Source organism: Urtica dioica, chromosome 5 (assembly GCF_054948205.1).
Source record: "Urtica dioica subsp. dioica isolate 48M chromosome 5, U.dioica_male_clone48M_v1_H2, whole genome shotgun sequence".
Lineage (NCBI taxonomy): Eukaryota > Viridiplantae > Streptophyta > Magnoliopsida > Rosales > Urticaceae > Urtica > Urtica dioica.
This window is the reverse complement of record NC_142760.1, coordinates 32,934,784-32,957,549: the sequence shown is the minus strand read 5'-3', so window position 1 is coordinate 32,957,549 and position 22,766 is coordinate 32,934,784. Positions and strand designations below refer to the sequence as shown.

The following is a 22,766-nucleotide window of genomic DNA, read 5'->3' as shown; positions in this document are numbered from 1 at the left end:
TATACAACACACCAAACTACTTTCAACAAAAAAAAAAAAAAATGAGACCTCAAGTTGACAAGGATTCGATACTAAAATCGGATAATAGCACATTGTGTGTATGCTTTCATCACTTGGAAGACGAGAGCACACACTTAAAATAGAGAAACTAAACGGCTCATTCAACAATCTCTTAGAGGTTATTAGATGAAATTAAACACTCGAGGACCACCTAATGTGAGAAAGGGCGTCCGATAATTTGTGCAACCAAAACTCCACTAGAAAAACTTGCAAATTGGCTAGCCCATCTACAAGACAAAATCACAATTCAAATGATAAAATACTGAAATAAGGTCCACGCACAAAAACGACAACAAATAACATAACAACACAAAAATTAAAACTCCAATCCTTAATTGTGACCTCACGATTTGATCCATTTATGAGAATCATCCTCCTATTCATCAAACAATTACCATCCGTAGTTGAGGGATCTTCCTTAGAGAAATTGTGAATCCGGGATCGATGAGGACAAAAATCAGAGCCAGACTGCCATCGTAGAGATACTTGGACTCAGCAACCAGGGGGCCATCAGTCCACACAGTCGGAGGGCAGCGACAGTGACGGGGGACGTCGATCAGAAAGAATAAATCTCCGCAAAGGGCTCAACCACATCCATCGTGGGACGTCGACGGAGACCAACATCAGAGCGAAGCGTCGTGGATTTGCTCTCTTGTCGGGTATAAATTTAAGTCTTCGGTCATTGGGAAACACCACCAAAACACCACCGTACAAACCTGTATACTACAACCAAGGATGCTAGAGGGGATGACAGCGGAAAGAGAGACAATAGGGAAAAAAAACTCACATGGAAAATCAGGGAGGAGAGAAGGGAACGAAGCCCCCCCCCCCCCCCCCCCCCCCCCCCAGACCTTAGTTTACAGAGAGGCATATATATAATCGTTTTTGGTTACACGGGAAGAAGTCAACTATATTGTTTTTTTTTTATATTATACGTTCGTTAGAATTATATATACATGTATATACATATACACCGTATGTAATTAAGGGAAGAAATTAACGGATATATTATATGTATTTAAGTAAAAAAGGTTACAATTTGAGTTATTTTGAGTTAGAAAATTATGTGTCTTTAATTGTGAGAAAATAGATTATTTGTAAAATAAGTGTGCGTTTCTTATACGCGTATTAGGAATAGGAGTAGACATTATTTTTAGGTTAACAAAAAAAGAAAAATCTTACATTTTTTTTAATTTATTTTTAATCTTAGCGCATCTCTCTCTCTCTCTCTCTCTCTCTCTCTCTCTCTCTCTCTCTCTCTCTCTCTCTCTCTCTCTCTCTCTCTTCCTTCCTTCTTTCCCACACATACTATTAGATCCATCAATGGAGTCTAAAATTCTTAGAAAATGATTCTCGTTTATCTCTCAAGATTATGAGTTGTTTAGAGCGTCCAAATTCCTTCGATGATTTACGATCGTAACTTCTAATATTCAAGTAATAATAATCTCACTACAACACACATATTTGTTTAAAACTAAATACGGTGAGTGTGTAATCTGAATTGGTTGTTTTGTGAGTTACGTGTTTTTATTTTATTACGTGTATGATTATGTGATATGTTGATTCTGACACATGCGCATATATGTCCCAGTTTTTGAAATACTAGTATTTTGCTCTCTATGCCATTTAAATCATTTTTTAATATTTTAAAACCAATTTTGGTTATGCCACTTGAGAAGTAAATGTTCAAAATATTAACTTTTGGAAATTTTACAGAATTTTTCTCAGAGAACATTTTTTTTTCAATACTCTAGGCTATGAGTATTTTTGTAATTTCATATTCTATATTCAGCTCTGATTTTCTTTCCAGTAGCCTCTTATGGTTCATGTATTTATGAGTGGGTAGTTAGTGTGCAACCTAATTTCAATATTTTCGTTTAGGTTCCGAATCAGTTAGAGCTTCTAATCTTTTCCAAAGTCAAATATCACAGTTTCCGACTTAAAGGAACATATTTGTTTAAAACTAAACACGATGAATGTGTAATCTGATTTAGTTGGTTTATGAACTACGTATTTTTATTACGTGTCTGATTATGTGGCATGTTGATTGTGATTGAATATGTCACTGTGGTTTGTGATGAGTACTGTGAAATCCCAAATTTTTAAGCTTAATTAAAAAGCTAAAATTTGACTTTAATATTTTTTTTTTAGTAGCAGTGAATGATTTATTTATGTGGTAGTTTTTGAAGTTTTAGTTTTTCTTATGTGTGTTTTGGTGTATTTTTGAATTTTAATATACTCTTTAAAATACAAATTTTGGATATATATATATATATATATATATATTATAACTAAGTTATATATATATGTTATATATATTATAGGGGAATTGACACAAATAATACCATCTCAATGTCACTTACCAAATTTAGCCCAAAACCAAAAAATTGACAAAACTTGTTCCATTGTGTTTGGGTGTGATTTGTTTGTCAAAAATGGTGTTTTTTTGTTGAATTCCCGATTTTTCCAGGGTGTCACGAAGTGAATCCAGTTCGTGACACTAGTGTCACGAACTGGATTCACTTCTTGACACATGTGTCATGAACTGGATTCACTTCGTGACACATGTGTCACGAACTGGATTCACTTCGTGTCACGAACTGGAAATAATAATTTTACCCTGTTGTTGATGATTTTTATTCTATTCTTTCATAATTAAGTAACAATTAATGTTGATACAATCACGATGGAGTCAAGTGATTGTAGTTCGTCAACACGTCGGAAGCCGCACGTTTCTGGAAATATAGGAGGGGGTACCGAGCGTCGACGACTTCCTCCTTCATGTTCGTGTGGTCTAAATGGAGTTGAACGAACTTCTTGGACTGCTGATAACACTGGAAGACGATTCTATGGATGCCCCGAGTATAATGTTTGAATATGTTTCTCGTTATCCTAGAAACCGTCTAGAAATCTTATAAATAAGGAAAATCGTTAGGTATTTAGTTATGACGGCCGATCGATCGGGATGCCCCGAGTATAAGGTTCGCATATGTTTTTATTCTTTTTAAGATTTTATAAATAAATATTCTTTGGTTTATACTTGTGACAGATAAAGAAATTCAATGGATGCGGGTTTTTGGAATGGATTGACCCACCTATGTGCCCAAGATCGATTCAAATCATTCCAGGGCTGCTAAGGAAGATAAATTCATTTGAAAACCAGATACCATCTTTTGTCGATGAAGACTTCAAACACGAAGAACCAACTGAAGCCAATGAATTGGAACAACTGATTGTATCTGAATTATTCAAGATTAAAATGCTGGTTGTTGTTGTTTTGTTTATAGGTATTGTGTTATTGTTCAAATGAGTCAGAGATGTATTGAATGGTTTAAAAAATGAAATTACATTTGATTTGGTTTGACTTTTGTTGGACTCGCCTGTGTAATGTGATATTGGAATTGTGATATTGAATTCATTGTTCATATGGCATAATAATAAGAAGAATATAAGGCTAATGGATCTTCAGTAACAAAACATAATAGGCTAAGGAAAGCCAATAATATAAGAATATTCATAATATAACTGCATTATCATAAAGTACCAAAACATGTTTTGATATTCTTGTTACCTTAAATACACACGAACTAAAGTACTAAAACAAGTTTGACATAAACTAAGCTTGGAGATATTCTCCCTCGAAGCTCCCGGTCCTCAACACCAGGTGGCTTATAATCGCCGATGATCGGACTATTTTTGGTTGCCCCACAAACTGCCCAAAACATGATTGAGTGAAGCCAGCTTGAGTTTCGGCGCTGCGGCCGAGTAAGAGAGTGAGAAAATTTTCCAATCCCTCGTGGAAGTTAAACGAAAAACCTTCAATGTTGGCCTCGGGTATACACTGTTTCCACTCCTACACATAATTAGTGAAACCATTACATACACTCAATTACATCTACTATGTGACCCGAACTGGTTGAGTTCGTGATCGATGTGTCACGAACTCGCCCACTCCGTGATTGATGTGTCACGGACTCACCCACTTTGTGACAGATGTGTCACGAAGTGGGTCAGTCCGTGACACATCGGTCACGGAGTGGGCGAGTTCGTGACACATCGGTCACGAACTCAATCAGTTCGTTACCAATATGTCACGAAACAGGATCAAAATGTCACGAACTCACATTTCTGAAAACCGGAGTGGTAGGACTCTCCGAGGCCGCCGCAACGCCTGATAACTCGGCCTTGTTTTTAATATATATCAAACACAAAACAAACCAATGCGTCACCAAAAATACTCTAAACAAGCTACTTAGTTTTTATTCTATACCTTTTTCATCTTGGGTGGTGCGACCATGAACGTGTCATCGTCGGAACTCTTGGACGGCTCAACAATCTTCCTTTTTGAAGCCGTCTTAGGGTCTCGTCGGACAACTTTTGAGGCCTCATTTGCCTTGGTATCTTTCAACTTCGTCATTGAAGAAAAAACTTAAAACAAATCAAATCACCAAACATGAACCTAGAAGCTAAAATACTCATCAATTAGAACAAACAAAATTGTGAAAACATTACAATCCTTATTTTGAGTAAATACTCATCAAACCGGCAACACTCTACTGTTTTTTAATCCAAAATCAAACTTTCTTGAATGAAACATTGTAAACATTGCATCTTCTTCAACAAACATGGATTTCGGACTAATTTTCTCACACAAACTCAACAAACATAAACTCTACAAACATGGAATTTCGGATGAATATTTAAATAAACCTCCTTTTTTTTTTACAATTTTATCCAAGATCTAGAGAAACTCATTGTAGAAAAATGGGTAACCAAAGAGAAACACAATGAGGATGGGTTGGGTCGCCGAAATTTGGGGTTGCGTGTGGGTTGAGCGAGAGTGCTGGTGCGCGCGCTTTGGGTGGCCGAAATTTGAGTTTTTCCAAGAGAGTTGAGCGAGATGGAGAGAAAGACAGAATGGTTATATGGGCGTCGAAGAAGATAAAGAGGGGCCGACTGGGTAGTTGCGTGTGGGTATGAGATGTGATGAGGGGCCGAAATCGTGGGTTGGGCGAAAAAGAGAAAGAGATGGGTGAAGATGAAGAGAGAGACCAAACATTTTTTTTAGGAAAAAGAAGATGAAGAACCGGGAAATGGGTTGGGGATGGCCGAAATCGTGGATTAAGCGAGAAAGAGAAAGAGATGGATGAAGATGAAGATGAAGAGAGGACCAAACAGTTTCTTTTTTTTTAGGAAAAAGAAGATGAAGAACTGGGAAATGGGTTGGGGATGGCCGAAATCGTGGGTTGAGCGAGAAAAGAAAGAGCGGGATGAAGATGAAGAGAGGGAGCGAACAGTTTTTTTTTTTTTTTTTTTTTTTTTTTTTTTTTTTTTTTTTTTGCAGAACAAAGAAGATGAAGAACCAGGAATGAGTTGAGAATGTGTTTAAAAGAATTATGAGGGTATAATAGTCTTTACATAATGGTCTAGGTACTACATGCGTCAATTTTTTGATTTTGAGCTATATTTGATAAATGATATTGAGATGGTATTATTAGTGTCAATATCCCATATATTATATGATTATATATATATATATATATATTTAAGATTAATTTTTTTAGTTATGCACGTATATATAAGTATAATATTATACTATTAGTATAATATGTATAAATATGTTACGTATAAGTATAATTTATTAAGTATATATAAGTATGTTACGTATATAATATAATATTATATTATAATATACTATATATAGTAATCACGTGTACTAAGGAGGAGTGATATATATGTATACGTATATAATTATATATAATAATAATAATTAATATATTAATATTAGAAGTAGGATTAGAGTTTGGGCTTTTAGGGTTTAATTAAGTCATATTTAAACATCATCTCCTCTTCTTTTAACGTTTCTTCTCTGCTCTCCCTCTCCTGGTTTGAAAATTCGTAGCTCTAATTAGGTATGCTTTCTTTTCTCTCTGGTTCGGATTCTTTGAAAATGGTATATTAAAACGCTTGTTCTGGTTTCAAAAAAATTGTTTTTGCGTTGATTCGTTTTGGAAAAGTTAGTTTTAAGTGTCTTCTATCTAAATCTGCAATCGAAAAATATTTTTATAAAATACAGAATATTTTCCGATTATTTTCAAATCAGCGCACAGACCTGAGACCTATTCCCGATTTTCAGACTTTAAACGCTTACTGTGGATTCAACAAATTTGGTTTTGCGTTGATTCTTTTTGGAAAAGTTAGGTTTAAATGTCTTCTATCTAACCCTTTAATCGAAAAATATTTTGATCAAATACAAAATATTTTCTGATTATTTTCGAAACGGTGCGCAGACAGTTTTTGACAAAAATTTTAAAGTTAGATTTTAGTACTTCTTTTATTTGTAATAAATAGTTAAAAATTATTTTGGCAGTGGTGCCTTTACAAAAAGTGATCAAAATTATGTTTTATACATACTGGAATTTTTTACAGAAGTTTTCTCAGAGTTTTAGTTTTTCACCGAAACCCTAATATGCAAGGATATTATGGTAATTTTACGTTGAATGTCGTTTCTGAAAACTTCCAGAACCTAAAGTATGTCTTGAATCCTTTTTCTTAGCTGATCCCCGATAGTATTTTGCCCCGATTAGGTTTCGAATCAAGTAGAGCTTCCAATCCGTGTTCGACCCAGAGAGCTTTATTCCCGTTTTGTCAAGGCGAGAATAATCTCACTGCAACACAGATTAGGTCAAAAATATATTAAGTGTTATATGATCTGAATGAGTTTTTTTTGAAATTTTTATTGTTTGATTGTTTGACATATGTGTGTTATGGTATGATATGTTATGTATGCGGAGTTTATGATATGATATAGTATAGTAGGTTATGTAACGATATGATATGATATGGTATGGTATGATAAATTATGAACGATATGTTATGATATGCTGAGTTTATGATATGATATGGTATGGTATGCTATGATATGATATGGTACGATATGTTATGTGATGATATGTTATAAATTAGAATTCTTATATCATGTTATTTTTTCTAGTCATGTTATCATGTTTATTGTATGTCATACGTCATTCGTGCATGTAATGAAAAAAAAGTGAAAAGATAAAGATAAGCAAGGGAGTCGTACCGCCTCGAGCTACGGAGGTCTTAAGGAGAATTTCTCGAGCCGACGTACGGGCCTAAATGGGGAAATTTCTCGGGCCGATGCCCTAATAAGTTTATAAGATAGAGCGAAGTGTGGGACCTTGCAACCCCATATCTTCGTCTCTAAAGTGTGCACTGAAATTGGAATGACTACCCTAGGGGCACCCTGAATTAAAAGTTGATAGAATCAAGAAAAGATAGATCAAGTCATCGTTTAATTTTAAAATACTAATAACCGGTTCATGCATTACATTACTCTTTTTATTTTGTGAGCTTTATATTATTCTCGCTGAGCGTAAGCTCATCTCTTCGAAAAAAAATATGCGTCTGTGTTGTAGGTAAACAACTTGCAAAGAACTGAGCATGGCAGACTAGCGGCGTCGATAGCGAGAGGGTTGAGTCATGGTTTCCATTCACGAATTAAGTCTTCCGCTACAAGTTATTAAGAAATAAAGTTTAAGGTTTTGTTTTCTTTATTAGGAAATAAGTCTTCCGCTACGAGTTTGTAAGAAATAATTTTTAAAGGTTTTTATTTTCATTTACGTCGAAGTTTCAAAGAGTTTTATATTTTGGTTGAGATTTAGATTATGGATTATGTTTTAGTATATTTGCTGTTATGTTTTGTTTTAAATTCGTATTTTCAATTTTGGTTAAGTACTTCTCATGAAGTGTTCAATATGCAATCTTCATATTTTTCTTAAATGCTTTTGTTTCTTTTTAAGATCTTCAAAATTTTAGTTCACCTTGATTCGATGTGTTTTAAAAAAAAATTCCTCCAAAATTTACCTCAAATTTTCTAAAGTTTTTAAAAAATAAGATAAGTAAGATGGTCCGAAATGTCGGGTCGTCACAAGTACAATATGTACATGTCATCTTATGTTATGTTATGTTTAATGTATGTATGAGTTAAGTTAAATCTTGTATAACATATTCTACTTTTTTAGTCATGTTGATGTTATTATTTTTTTATGTCACATGTCATATGTTTATATCACCTAAATAATAAAGTGAAAAGTAAAAGAGAGTCGTACCGCCTCGAACTACGGAAGCCTTCAGGAGAATTTCTCGAGTCGATTTATGGGCTCAAATGGGGAAATTTCTCATATGCTATAAGTTTAAAAGATGGAGCGAAGTATGGGACCTTGCAACTCCATATCTTCGTCTCCAAAGTGTGCACTCAAAATTAGTACGACTACTCTAAGGGAGCCCCGAATAAAATATGATAAGATTTATGATAGGAAAGACTGACACCATTACATTACTAATTTTTTGTGAGCTTTATATTATTATCGTTGAGCGTTAGCTCACTTCTATGAAAATATTCGTCTGTGTTGTAGGTAAACTATCTACAACTAATTGAGGAGGGTGAACGAGCGACGTTGATAGCTAAAAGGTTAAGTTAGAGTCACCCTGAACTCATTAGGGGCCCTAGGCGAATTAATATTTTGGGGCCCTTCGATATTAATAAAAATTTAAATACAAAAGAAAAATATAATTAAGTTTCTCATTCATCCAAACATAACACGCCTAACACTTTTAGACGCAAAAGTACTGATCAAATTTGTATAATCAAGTTTCTCGATCTCTGTTTAATAGATAGTGCATCTAAACTGCTCAATCTTTCTTGCAACATAGTTGAATGGAGATAAGACTATATCAATTTCAATTTTGAGAAGTTACTTTCTGCATGGGCAACCGTGACCGGTAAAGTTAGCATAATTCTGTAAGCAATCCACGTATTTGGATAAATGCAATCCAAGTCCTTAATGTAATTCAAAACATCAATTGCTTTCTTTATATGTTTTGGCACATTCCGACTCAACGATTCCAATTCCTTGAATATATCATTCTTGTCTAAATCTGAATCTCATTATGCTCGATGTTGTAATCCCAATATAGGATGGTGGACGATGGCTAATCTATCTCCAATTCAAACAAGAACCTCCAACAAGAGATAACAAAACAAAAGACACACAAACATAAACTCCATAACAAAGAAAATTACAAAGACCAGATCAAGATAATGAACCATTCTCGACACCAATAGGCACAAAGAAAGAGACTCTTCCTATCGACACTACCCAATGGCGCCCGAGGCCGTCACCGAAAACTCCACATAGCCAACTAGATCCACCCAAAGCCGGCAACCCGAGACAAGCGGCAGAACAGAGGGTGCGGGTTTGTTAAGAGTCCACTTGACCATAAAATCGACAGAGCTTCATAGGCGCGAATAGGAGGAGAAACCGTTGAAGAAAAGGATTGAAATGGATTAAGACCCACACTGAAATGGGTTTTTTTTTAATATGAAAAATAAGAAAAAGCAAATAAATCAATCAAAAGTGAGGCTCCGCCAGGTCGGAGCACACCACGGAGGCGACGTCCGGGTCTTGGAGGGGTGGCGGCGACTGCTAGAAGAATCTAGGGTTTTTTTCTTTTTGGTTCTCTCTGTTAAGAGGGACAGAGGAAAACAACTTTTTTGGACTCTTCTCGATATATTTTTCTCTACTTTTATCAACAAATATTCTGTGAATCATTTTTTTTTTATTTTAAAAAAATATTTTATATTATAAAATGATATAATTAATATTTAATTCATTTTCATAAAAATTATAAATTATTTTTATATCATTTTTATATATGAGGCTGCTTATGTGTTTTCTTATTCAACATAATAGAGAAAACCTTACCGCACAACTATAAGTAATTTGAAGTGTTTTTACCACATAGAAAATAAAATATATAAATATAATTTTAAAAAAAGTTTAGGTATTTTAATTGCTATTCCCCTCTATTTTTATTTTACAATAAGAAATATTAGCACATTTTCATATAAACAAAATTTTGTAATATCAAAATTAGAGTGCATTACTATAGTAACCTATTATTAATTTTAGGAAGGGCTAAATAACTAGCCCAAACTCCTTACTTTAAAATTATAGTCCAATTATTAACATATTTAGGAAAGTAGTCAATCTGTTATAATAACATTCCAATATTCCAATAATACCCTTAAGAGTTAATATTATTAATTGTCAGAGTAAATAATATTAATCGTAACAAGAAAAATAATAAATCACATTAACTATATCGCCTCTAACGTCGCTCCATTCTCTGGCAGTGTCACGCTCGTCTACGTCGAAAACGAGGTCTCGAAATTTGTGGGTGAAACTCTCAAATCTCAGCTTCTTTTGGCGATTTCAGGAATGGACTTGCGACTTTCAAACGATCGGATCGGTGCAGCTGCATGACTCGCTGATGTTTGAGATAACTTTCGGAGGAGGATCGTCAGTTAATCGGATTAACCTTCACAGTTAATCAGATTAACTATCACAACCAATACACAGAACTGAACTTGCGACTACGAACGACCGGATCGACGCAGGCGTGAGACTCACTAATGTTCGAAATCGTTTTCAGAAGAGGTTTATCACAGTTAATCAGATTAACTGTGACAGTTAATTAGATTAACTGTGACATCGAGATTAACTGTCGAAACAAAAAAAACATATAATCTGAAACAAAATGACCTCATCGCTATGGCGTTTCCCCAGGAGCCCAAGACGAGGTGCTAGAATACGAAACGTTGTCGACACCGTCGATTTCGGCAATTTGAATCTCGTCGATCTCCTCAATCCCAGAGCCGCCGCCGCTACTCCCTCTCTCGCCGGTGGACACGTGGCTAGTTCCGACGATCCAGATCACCTTCGCTCGACGAACTCGCTCCGCCAAAGCAGTGTTGGTCCAAAGAGCCTCCTCTCGATCAAAATTAATCTTCCGTTGGTTGCCAAATTGAGGAGTTCGGGGTGAGATCTCCCCACCTTGTCGTGGAATCGCGCATTATTTCCTCCGAAAGTTGAACTTCGGCTGCGGAGGCTTGACCAGATCTCTCAGTAGCTTTGGGCGGGCGTTGGATTGTACTCCGGAAAGATTAAGCGAGTTAAATAGGGAATTCAGAGCCTCCATGAAAATTGAACGGACTGAGAGCTTAAACAAACATCGTTATGTCATAGTCTCTTTTATCTTTTTGTTTGGGGCATTTTTGATAATAGGTTTAATAATGGCTATTTAGCTAAATAAACTAATAGATTGATTATTATTTTAAAACTCCCTCTATAATTAGGTTAGTTATTAACAAACTATTTGATTTAATTTTTAGAGAAGGTTTTTTTTTTATTTATTTTTGAGGAAATGACGACAAAAGTCCCTTAAGTTTTAGGAAACAACTAGCATAATCCATATTCTTTCTTTTGAACGGTAAAATTTCATAATCTTGAAAATTACACATTCTGTTGGTCTCTGCTGCTATATTCTGTTAAATTGTTAACAGAATCAACATTTAAACATTTTTTTGTAAAATAAATAAAAAAATAAATCATTAAACCATTTAAAACACTTAAAATAATTCAAACAATTAAAAAAAATATCGACGATGGAAGAGAACGTTCAGCTCCTCGCTCGACGACTTCGTCCCCCCGCCGCCGTAGGCCACGTTCATCGGCTGCACGATCGGAATCTTGTGGTGGTAGCTATGGTGGACGTCGTGGTGGAGTAAGGGCTCGGGTAGTGGTTGATGTGGTGGAGCTGCGGCGGAGGGGTGATCTGGAGCGGATTGGCCGTGCTGCTGGACCGTTGTGTCCCGGGGTTTTAGATCGCTAGGGCTTCGGCGGCAGATCCCTCGCCGTCGAGGTCTTTCCGGTGGAAGTTGCGGTGGCAGGAGCAAGCCGCGCACTTTAGGGCTTCAAGCGAGCCTTCCTCGCCACTGAGCATGAACTCTCCGCAGCCGTCGTAGATCGAGCCGCCGGCGCTGGCGGCGTGGTTCTTGAGGAACTCCCGATACTTGACGGCGGCGAAGGGCTTCTGCGGCGGCGGAGATTGGAGGTGGAGCTGTGAGAGAGGACGGGTTGTCTGCTCTAAGGTTTGGGCTTCGGCAGTACAATTGCCTGGGATTGGGAGTGGGGATGATGACGTCATCGTCGACGCATTGTTGTTGTTTTTGTTGGAGGCTGAGAGAGACCTTCACTCGGAAGGGGATGACGTGGCGGCAGCCAGGGCGGGCTGAGGGGCGAAGGAGGGTGCTGACGTGGTAGTGGCGGACCTGTTTTAAATGTTTTAATGATTTATTTTACAAAATAAACGTTTAAATGTTGATTCTGTTAACAATTTAATGTCATATAGCAGTAGGGACCAACAGAATGTGTAATTTTCAAGATTAGAGACTGTTACCGTTCAAAATAAAGAATAGAGATTAATATGTTAGCTATTTCCTCAAACTTAAGGGATTTTTGCCGTCATTTCCTCATTTATTTTTTGGATAAATTACAAGAATACCCCCTGAACTAGAAGGTCGTTAACAACTCACCCCTTGAACTCGAAATTTCCACAAAAACTACTCTGATCTTTCAATTTTTTTGAATTGCGCCCATTCCATCTATTATTTTCAGTTACCATCCATGACAAACCCATGTTTTCGACACGTGACCCATCATCGAGGGGTATATTTGGTATTCTCTCATGTTATGAATTAAGGATAATTTAAATGATTAATTTTTTGGGTCGTTTTTTTTTTTCATATTGGAATTGTTATGAGAAAAGAAGCGGGTTGAATCAGTTTCGAAAAAAGTAGGGTTTTATTTCGAAATAGTGAAAACTGGTAGGAAACCCCCGCGAAGTCAATCTCCGGCGAAGAAGAAGCAGAAATCGTCTCCGACGAAGAAGACTGCTCGTAAATCTCCGGCCAAGAACAAGAAATGCGATTCCCAAAGTAACGCATCAGTGGAGTTGACCACATGGACATTGACCGGTTGTCGTTAGTGGAGTTGGACGCGATTTTGAAGAAAGACTTGGGATACTTTGTTGGAGGGCTGTATTACATGGTACCTTCCGACGCTACTAAATTTCTATTTCTTGACTCAGATAGTACGTTGTTAAGTGTTGTAGGAAAGCTACTTGAGAGGACATTTCTATTGACTCTGTATTGTGATCACCGGGTTGAAGAAGGGCATACTCTTCTGCTGGTAGAAGACTCAAATCCAACAGTTGATGTTCCAGATGTTGAAGTGGGTGAGACTATAGTTGAAGATCCTGAACTTGTATTTCAAGAATGTCAAGCTGAATTTGAAGAGACTGAACTTAACCTGGATAAGAGTCAACAATCACAAAGCCAGGTAGATGAAATTCAAGTGCCATAAAGTCAGCCTGATGGTATTGAAGAGCCACTCAGTCAAGTGGATGGGACTTAACATCCACAAAGCCAACCTGCTGATATTGAAGAGCCAGTCTGTCAACACGATGAGGGTCAAGACCCACAAAGCCAGCCTCATGAGAGTCAACAGCCATTCAGTCAAGTGGATGAGAGTCAACAGTCATTCAGTCAAGTGGATGAGAGTCAACATCCACAAAGTCAACCTGCTGATATTGAAGAGCCAGTCAGTCAACACAATGAGGGTCAAGACCCACAAAGCCAGCCTCATGAGAGTCAACAGCCATACACTCAAGTGGATGACAATCAACAGCCCTTCAGCCAAGTTGATGACAGTCAACAGCCCTTCAGCCAGCCTGAAATACAAGAGGATGGTGAAACAGAAGTAGAAGATGATGAGGACGCTGAAGTTGTTGAGGAAGATAGTGGATTTGAGAAGAGTGAAGATGAGGTGGCCGTGGACGGGGCAACTGTAGAGGGTTGTTTAAAGGGCAAAGGTAAAAAACCTTACAGTGATGATGAACCAGTGTCGGCTGCAGATAGTGACTACAACGACGAAGAGAACATCAACTTACACCATGAGTCGCCTAGCGAAGATGAAGACAAGGGTGGTTCGGTTTGGAAGAAGGTTCTGCCAAAGTTTCAAGAGTTCAGACAAGACACAGACATGGGTTGTCCTCAGCTCAAATTGGGCCTACTTTTCCCTAGTGGAAGTGTATTCAAAGATGCCATCCGATAATACTCTATCAGATCAGGGAAGGAAGTTCGCTTCAAGGTCAACGACCCGAATAGAGTGCGAGCAGTTTGCAAAGATGCGAACTGTAACTGGCTTTGCTATGCATCAGAACTAGGTAAGACGACCACATTTGCAATAAAGACCTATGTGCATAAGCACACTTGCGCCAGAACAAACAAGAATATGTTCGTCACTTCATGATGGTTGTCTAACAAGTACATGGATACTTTCAAAGACAATGACAATTGGTCAGCCACTAACTTCATGCAGAAGGTACAAAAGGACTTGGTATTAGACTGTTCAAAGATGAAGGCTTATCGAGCTAAAATTTTTGCGACCAAGGTGATTGAAGGCATGTATAAAGAACAGTATGCGTCTTTGTGGGACTATGGTGCAAAGATCAAGCGATCTAATCAACGGTCGAATTCCTGACTAAGGCCGACGAACAAGGTAGGCCTAATTTAAAAGGCTATACATTTGTTATTCCGGCTGTAAATCTGGCTTCAACGAGGGTTGTAGACTTGTGCTCGGGCTTGATGGATGTCACATCAAAGGACATCACACAGGTCAACTGTTCACATCCATTGGCATTGATGCCAATAACAGCATGTTTACAGTCGCTTTTGCGGTGGTGGAGTCAGAATGCAAATCCTCGTGGGCGTGATTTTTAAACTATTTGAGAGACGATGTGCGAATACACAATGGACATCACTGGACATTTATCACTGACAAACAGAAAAGGGTTAAAGGAAGCCCTGAATAGACTGTGGGAAGAGGGTTCTGTAGGCGCAGAACACCGACATTATGCAAGGCACTTGCAATCCAATTTCACGAAGGTAATATCTTACAATAATATACCACACTATGTATGAAAACATGTTACTTATTTCTTACTTATGTTTGAACCTCCTGAGCAGGTTTTCAAGGGACAATTTCTAAAACAAAAGGTAATGTCAGCAGCAAAAGCGTATTCTCAACACAAATTCTTTCAAGAAATGGATATGATCAAGGCAGAGGATGAAGAGGCTTACAACTGGTTGTGCAAAAAGAATCCAGTACACTGGGCTAGGAGCAACTTCAGAACAACTCCCATGTGTGACATCTTACTGAACAACTTGTGTGAGTCCTTTAATGGTACTAGGGCAGTGTTACTAGCGAGGCAAAGACCAATTATATCCATGCTAGAGAGCATTAGAATATACCTACTGCAGAGGTTTAGCAAACAGCGAATGGCTGTAGAAAAATGGCCAGGAGAAATTGGTCCGCGCATTTATAAGATTCTTGAAAAGAATAAGGACCTGTCTGGAGAGAACATTGCTCATTGGTGTGGGGAATTGATATTCCAAGTCCAGAACATGTATGAGAGTATGTACTCGGTTGATTTAAATAGAAGAACATGTTCATGCAATCGTTGGGACTTGTCAGGTACTCAACTCACTCATTACTCGGATAATTTAGTATGACATGTCAAATTTCTTATGACTTTTCAAGGATTCCATGTGCTCATGTATTTGGCAAAAACATCAGCAACCGGAAATGTATGTGGATGATTGGTACAAGAAGGCCGCTTACATGAGTGCATACAAATACATGATCAGTCCGCTGAACCCTATCTAGCAATGGCCAAAAACAGGGCTAGCACCGATTATAATGCCACCAAATAGAGCCGAGCCAAGGAGACCTAAAAAGTTGAGGATGGTGGAGCATGATGAGGTAGTTCCACGTGGTGGAACCAGAATGACTCGAAAATACGTCACAGTACGATGTTCTGGATGTGGAAAACATGGACACAACCTAAAAACATGTTTTAGAAGGCAGCAAGATGCATTGGTAAGCTTAATGTGCTAAATTAAAAGTCATGATATCTTGCTATCTAATCCATTAAACTAATCGTGCAGAGAACTGAACAGCGATCAGCTAGAGATGCACATCAGGCTACTAGAGGCGCTCCAACTCAACGTGCTCCAGCTCAACAGCCTGCAGCTCAACAAGATCCAGGTCAACGTGGAACAAATCAATAGGGTTCAGGTCAACATGGTCCATCACAGCAACCTCCAGCTCAACAAGGTCCATCTCAGCAACCTCCCCCTCAACAGGGTCCAGCTCAACGTGGACCAACTCAACAGGGTCAATCTCAACAACCTCCCCATCAACAGGGACCGGCTCAACGTGAACCGCGCCAAGTCAATCCACAACCACAGCTGAGGGTTAGTTGCTAACTTTTTAATTCGGTATCAACCATCATTCCTTTAGCTGACCATTTGTAATGTTTGAAATTACAGCGCAATCCGAGACTCAACAAGGTTCCAACAAGAAAGAATGTACTGCGCCCGAGAAATTTATTTTAGCTTATGTGTTTGTGTATAAATGTGGTTGATGTGAAATATGTGGAACTCTTTTGCATGAAATTAGTAGCTAAAAATGTATGTGGTACTATTTTGGGTGAAATTGGTAGGAAAAAATGTATGTGGTAGCAAAACTGTGGTTGTAAACTGAACATATTTTGTCCATTTCGTAATCTAAAACTGAGCAGGTTGGTCTTTTGTCCATTTCAATGTTTTGATTGCATTCTTGATCTTTTGTCCATTTTAATGTTTTGATTGCACTCTTGATCTTCATTTTGATGTCCATTTTCATGTTTCTATTGGAATTACTTTTGTCCATTTAAACTAACAACTACAGTCAGTTTAAATGCCATTCATTTTGTCCAATTTAAATACTATTTGAACCAAGTAACACTGATAAGGATACTAACACCACCACAAACAAAATTACATTGATAAAACTTGTCCAGATTACATATTACATTGATAAAACTCGTCCAAATTGCATACAAAAGGTTAAGTACAAACATGATTTATTTGAACATCAAAATAAAACCTACACCAATACATAATACCATCATATACATCTTCAGTTTGCGCGATTCATCCCCTATTTTTTCCCTCAGCCTCTTCAGCACAATGTCAACTTCATTATTCATGTTCTTCTCCGACAAATCTTCTGTTTCCCGGGCTTCTAGCTTGTTAATTTTCTTCAATAATCCAGGTATAATTTGCAAAGACCTTTTACACATTTATGGATCAATCCACTCTAACATACCACAACCCATGTCCCTGTTCTTCTGTAAATAACCCCCAACATCACTTAATAACCCCAGGACATTTGCTCTTTATACAAACAAACAGCGAGGAATAGCAGCGCCGAATACAAACAACGAACAACGTACCTCAAACCTTGAACAGCCATAAAACCTCCTTCTTGGGTTGTCACACGTCCAGGACGTTCGCTCGACGCACAATACACGACAGTAGCAGCGAGGAATCCGACGTTTATCGACAGACTTTCCTTCATCGACGCCGATACCTCCACATTTCGAAGAAGACACCATCGATTTGAGTTTGCAAAGATCACATCAGATCCAAGTTAGGGATTTTGATTTTAGGGTTGGGGATTTCGATATATAATTTGGTTACTAAAGGGTATCATCATAATTTGACCTCGCTGATGGGTCACGTGTGGAAAACGTGGGTTTGTCATGGATGGTAACTGAAAATAATAGACGGAAGGGGCGCAATTCAAAAAAATTGAAAGATCAGAGTAGTTTTTGTGAAAATTTCGAGTACAAGGGGTGATTTGTTACCGACCTTTTAGTTCAGGGGGTATTATTGTAATTTATCCTTATTTTTTAGTAAAATTTTAAGTTTTGTTTGTGACTTCCTACTGAAATAAGCTTGGTACCCAAATTTAAAGCCAAATTTTCGTTTCCAAGTACAACGGAAAAACTTAAAAAAAAAAAGAATTTCAAGCAAATAAAAAATAGGAAACAAAAAATTACTGATTTTTGCGACACAGAAAAAGAAGAAGAAGCTGTGGGAGAGATTGACATTACATTTTGTGAAAACCTAACCAAACCAAGAATGGAGAGAGACACCTCGTCGCTGACGCAGCGCCGGGACGAAATCCGCGGTACCGGAGGGAAGCTCCGGCGACCTTCGGCTCGAAAGCCGCCTTCGACGCCGTACGCTCGTCCGGCGAGCCGAGCCGCTGGGGCCGGAGATGATCAGCGCCGATGGCTCTCAAGGCTCGTCGATCCGGCTCGTCGCCTCGTTTCCGGCGGCGCATCGCTCATCTTCCCCTCGTATTTCTCCAATCCGCCGGCGCTCGAGGACTGCGACGACCACGGTACATTTCGAGAGCTTCATTTCGTTGTTTTGATCTTTTAGTTATAAGTCTGAGTGGTAGGGTTTAAGAAACGGATTTTGTGTGATAAAGAATTGAACTTTAACCCAATCGATGTTTTTTGGAGGGGGATTGATTGAGCAATATCGTTTTAGTATCCTAAGGTTTTGAATTGATTATCGGCACAGCGTATGTCAGAATTGTATCATTTGTGGATTGGATTTTTCGATTTATTTGGTTTTCGCTATTGAAAATTTTAGGGCTGTGACACTTTAGTAGTTGAAAGTTTGTTCCTTTAATCATGGTAACGAGTTAAGTTAGACGTTTACTTGTTTCCTCTGTTTGTAGAGGAAGCATTTGGCTTTTTAGTACTCTAAATTACAAGGGAAACAATAAAGAACATTTAGTATATCAAGAACATAGTGTATTATTCTAATTCTTAAGTCAACGAACTGATTAATTATTGCTCTTTATAACTTAATTATGTAATCAACTGAATAATGATTCTTCTCTCCATGGGAACTATCCAAGGAATGAAAATAGTGGGAGAATAAGGGTTGTTTCATATATCTAGGCTTTTCTGCTTCAGTTTATCAGCAGATGGTACGAGTGTCTGGGAATCATATTTGATGTTTCATATTAGGTAGTCTGTAATTTTCTGAAATGTAGCTTCAGTAAAATTTTAAAATTTGCAGCTTCATTCATTTTATACTGTAATTTTAACGAAAAAAGTTGTATCGGTGCAGATGAACCGGAGACGGAGACAGAGGATCAATGTGATGCCAGTGACGTTCAAAATTGCAACACTGATGTGAGATTTTTGCTGGTTAATGATAAAAACAGGTTTCTTAGTTTTTGGGGTAAACTTATACTGAAATGTTATCATCTTAGTTTCATATTCTTTAGTAGGCTTTCATGCCTTATTTAAATGATTGTTTCATGCCTATTGGAATCACTGCTTGGTAAAGTTGTGCATGGTATAGTAATATGTTTGCATTTACGTAGTGAAAGTTTCTTGCTCTGTCCACTATTTACTTGCCTAATTAAAACAAATGTGTTATATTCTTGCTCCTTCTGGTAATAACCTTGTAGCACGAGAAATCCAGAGCAACTGAAGAAGAAGGCCCAATCAGCGCTGTTGATGTTTCAGAGACCGTCCCTGATTTGGTCAGACAGAAGCAAGAAACCATACACGACATGCCTGATGAGAAATTCGTCCCCGAGCCTGCTGAGAAAGGGATTTCCGATATCGAACATTTGCTTAAGGGGAAAAGTTTTAGTAGGTAAGTACTGGTATCATCTCTGTCCATTCTCTCCTTTTTTAGCATATATATGGTTTGTGCAGAATCTTATATGAGTAACGGATTTTCATTTACGAGAGAGTCTCATTTTAGGTTTGCATCGATACTTTCTTAGATATAGATAATTGTTTTATGCACATTTAAGAAATTTGTAGAAGCAGAGACATTGTTTCTGATCTTACCTTTGCTCATATATAACGTTTGAGCTGTTTTACGTATGATATAATAATAATATAATGATAATAATAATAAATGTATGTATTCATCTACCTCTTTGCAGGGATGAAGTTGATCGTTTGATGAATATAATAAATTCAAGGGCAGTTGAAGTACCTAATACAGCGCTAGAGAAGAAATACCCAAGTCTAACTTCAGGAGATTTGAAAGGGCCTGTGACACCTGATGAAAGAACGGATATAATATCCGAGAATAAACAGAGAGATTCAAATGAATCTTTATGGAAAGCCTCAACTCCCCTTCATCCATCAGCCGTGAGTTCAATATTTCTATCTTCAAAAATTTTATGCTGTCAATTTATTGTATCTTCCCATTCCATGAATATTTATAACAAAAATTTATATAAACGTTGGATACGTGTTGAAGTTCTTTTTTAATTATTCTTTGGATTCAGATGCTAGACGAGGTTGCTGCATCGCCTGTGGATATTGCCCGAGCATTCATAAGAAGCCGGAGAGAATCGGGAAACTTTTCGAGGGTGTCAATGACTCCAAAAGGTGAGAGGACCTCGTTTTACGGTCCCGATTCTGGATCAAAGCCAACCGTTCCATCGTCTTCACCGAAGCCCTCGGCGCACTGGCCGAGTTCCATGGTGCAGGATCAGCGTGACTATTTTACCCCTCAACCCCAAAGAGCGAGATACGGGCTTCAAAATGTCCCCCGAACCCCTTACTCTCGAACGATCTTTTCGAAGTCCAAGTCAAAGGTAAGGGGATCCGAAGTGTTTTACAATGAGGAATGTTCTTAATGTGCGATCATTAATGCCCTCCCTTATGATATCAGGTGACTCCCCAGTTACAAGGCGGTACTGATGTGTGGCATAGACACTCTTCATGCACACAAAAAATGCAAACTCCTATATTTGGACAGGTCAGCATTTGAAAGAAAACCAGTGTTTTTCTTTTTAATGGCCATTTCGACTGAAGGGTAATCTATTATATATGTAGTTATTAAACATACTTTGTGAGCTAGTTTATTTGTCTACACTGGTAAAAATTGTTTATCAAATTTAAATCATAGTTTGATTCCCCCCGGAACCAAAAATTTCAATTATGTAGTTTTTTTTTTTTTTTTTTTGGTATCGGTTTCTGTTCTGTTTACTTAAGAAATATCATGTTTCTGAAGTTTGGTCTTTTTTGTATAATATATTGGCATGGCTAAATTATTCTATAAGTTGAGCCTTAACCACAGCTCATTGGTAAATGTAATTCTCGTAATTTGCACTTAATGTTGTCTTTTTTTAATTATTTATTTATATATAAATAGGAAAATTCAAGGAGTGAGATGTTGGAGGATGATTACACATCCATAGGTCCAATACGTCGGTCAAGACATAAGCTCGGTTCGCAAAGTCCATTCAGCGCTTCCAAAGGCTTCTTACCCACCCCCATCAAGAACTCCGAAACCCGACCATCGAGCAGCGGCTCGCAGTTTCAGCCCTCAAATAGTAAGAGCCTCGGTTTCGAATCGAGCGTCCCAAACGTTCATCCACAGACCAGTCGGATCGCCAGGACGATCTTGGATCACCTTGACCGAAACCCGCCCACCCCGAAGGAAAAATCGGAAGAGCTAAAGCTAGCCACTGAATGGAAGAAATCGAGCACTTCGACTACGCCGTTTCTCGATCCAGACGGCTGGCAAAAAACAGCTCAAGAAAGCGCGGACAAAAGCAGTTCTCTTTTCGGAGATCCTCGTTGGGACGGTTTTCTAAGCAATGGTCGCAATGGAGTATCTCAAACCAAAAGTTCTCACGAGGTAAAACCTCTATACGAAGGCCAACACTATATATATTTATGTAAGGAGTCATAAGAAAAGCGTTGGATAAAGGTTTTAAATCACAAGTTTTATGATAGAGTGTTTTAAAACACAGGTTAATTCATGATATTTTTTTTTTCCAATTTAAACTGTATTTTTTTTTTTCAGGTCGTGACAGCGGCGGGATCGTCGTCTCAGGCGCTTAATCTACAAAAGAAGCCTCCGACTTCGGGGAACAAGCCGGTTCTATCGTCCATATTCATCGACAAGCCTGTCTCGAACTGGAATGTCACTTCCGGCCAAAGCTCCGGCGGGTTCACTTTCCCCGTATCGAAGAACTCTGACGGGGCTTTCTCCGAGCCTCCGACCCCGTCGATAACTCCGTCAGTCCCAGCAAAGGCTCAGCAGCAACAGAAGCCAAGAGACGGGCTCGACGTTCCCACATACACGTTCGGGTCGACCAAGTCTGAGACTGCCCTTGTGTTTTCTTTCCCTTCCTCCGGGGTCCAATCTGAGAATTCGGACATCAAGTTCAGCATTGGATCGGACAAGCCTAGGTTATCGTTCAGTTCAGTAGGAAAGATGGGATTTGTTACTAATTGAGGTCAAGAACTTAAATTTTTATTGATTTTTTCTATTTTTTTTATTTACATTTAAAATGTGAATTTTTTTTTTCCTCTGACAATTGATAAGCGCTCTGGAAAAGCCAGTAATTGCAATTAGTTGGTAAATTTTTTCCTTACAGAGAATATTTTTTGCCGTGTGGGAATGGATAACAAGGAAACAGTTGTATTAGATGAAAATAAATAGTGTGTTCTCACTTATGCAAAAAAAAAAAAAAATTATTATTTTTTTTATTTATTTATTTTTTACTGTAAACTAAAAGAGAGACATGAAAGCCTGCAACGTAATTTGTATCGCTATTGAAAACTCTCGATCAATTATCTGTGAAAACCATTACACTGTATATCGATCAGTATTACATACGAGAAATCAATTGTATGCTCTTCATGGGCCAATTTGGGATTTGGGTTGCAAGAGAAGGCCGCTTCTAAGTAATTGCTCATAATCCTTTACGGCTGTTATCTGTTTTTATTTACGTTTTCTCATTTATGTTTTCAAGTGAATTTTATTTAGGATGATGTAGTTAAATAGTCAATTTAAAGTTATGAATTTGGAAAATAGATAAGGTTTG

General features: G+C 37.8%; 1 protein-coding gene across 1 annotated transcript; it reads left to right on the top strand.

Annotated features, from left to right (window-relative positions):
• Positions 1 to 17,872: 17,872 nt before the first annotated feature.
• LOC149397961 (nucleoporin-like protein) lies at positions 17,873 to 22,428 on the top strand. Its single transcript, XM_089615699.1, is given in 9 exon segments — positions 17,873 to 18,281; positions 19,025 to 19,089; positions 19,371 to 19,561; positions 19,860 to 20,070; positions 20,211 to 20,522; positions 20,600 to 20,686; positions 21,083 to 21,571; positions 21,740 to 22,145; positions 22,148 to 22,428. Coding segments are annotated over 9 exon segments (2,049 nt in total). The 5' UTR covers positions 17,873 to 18,016; the 3' UTR covers positions 22,171 to 22,428.
• Positions 22,429 to 22,766: the final 338 nt, after the last annotated feature.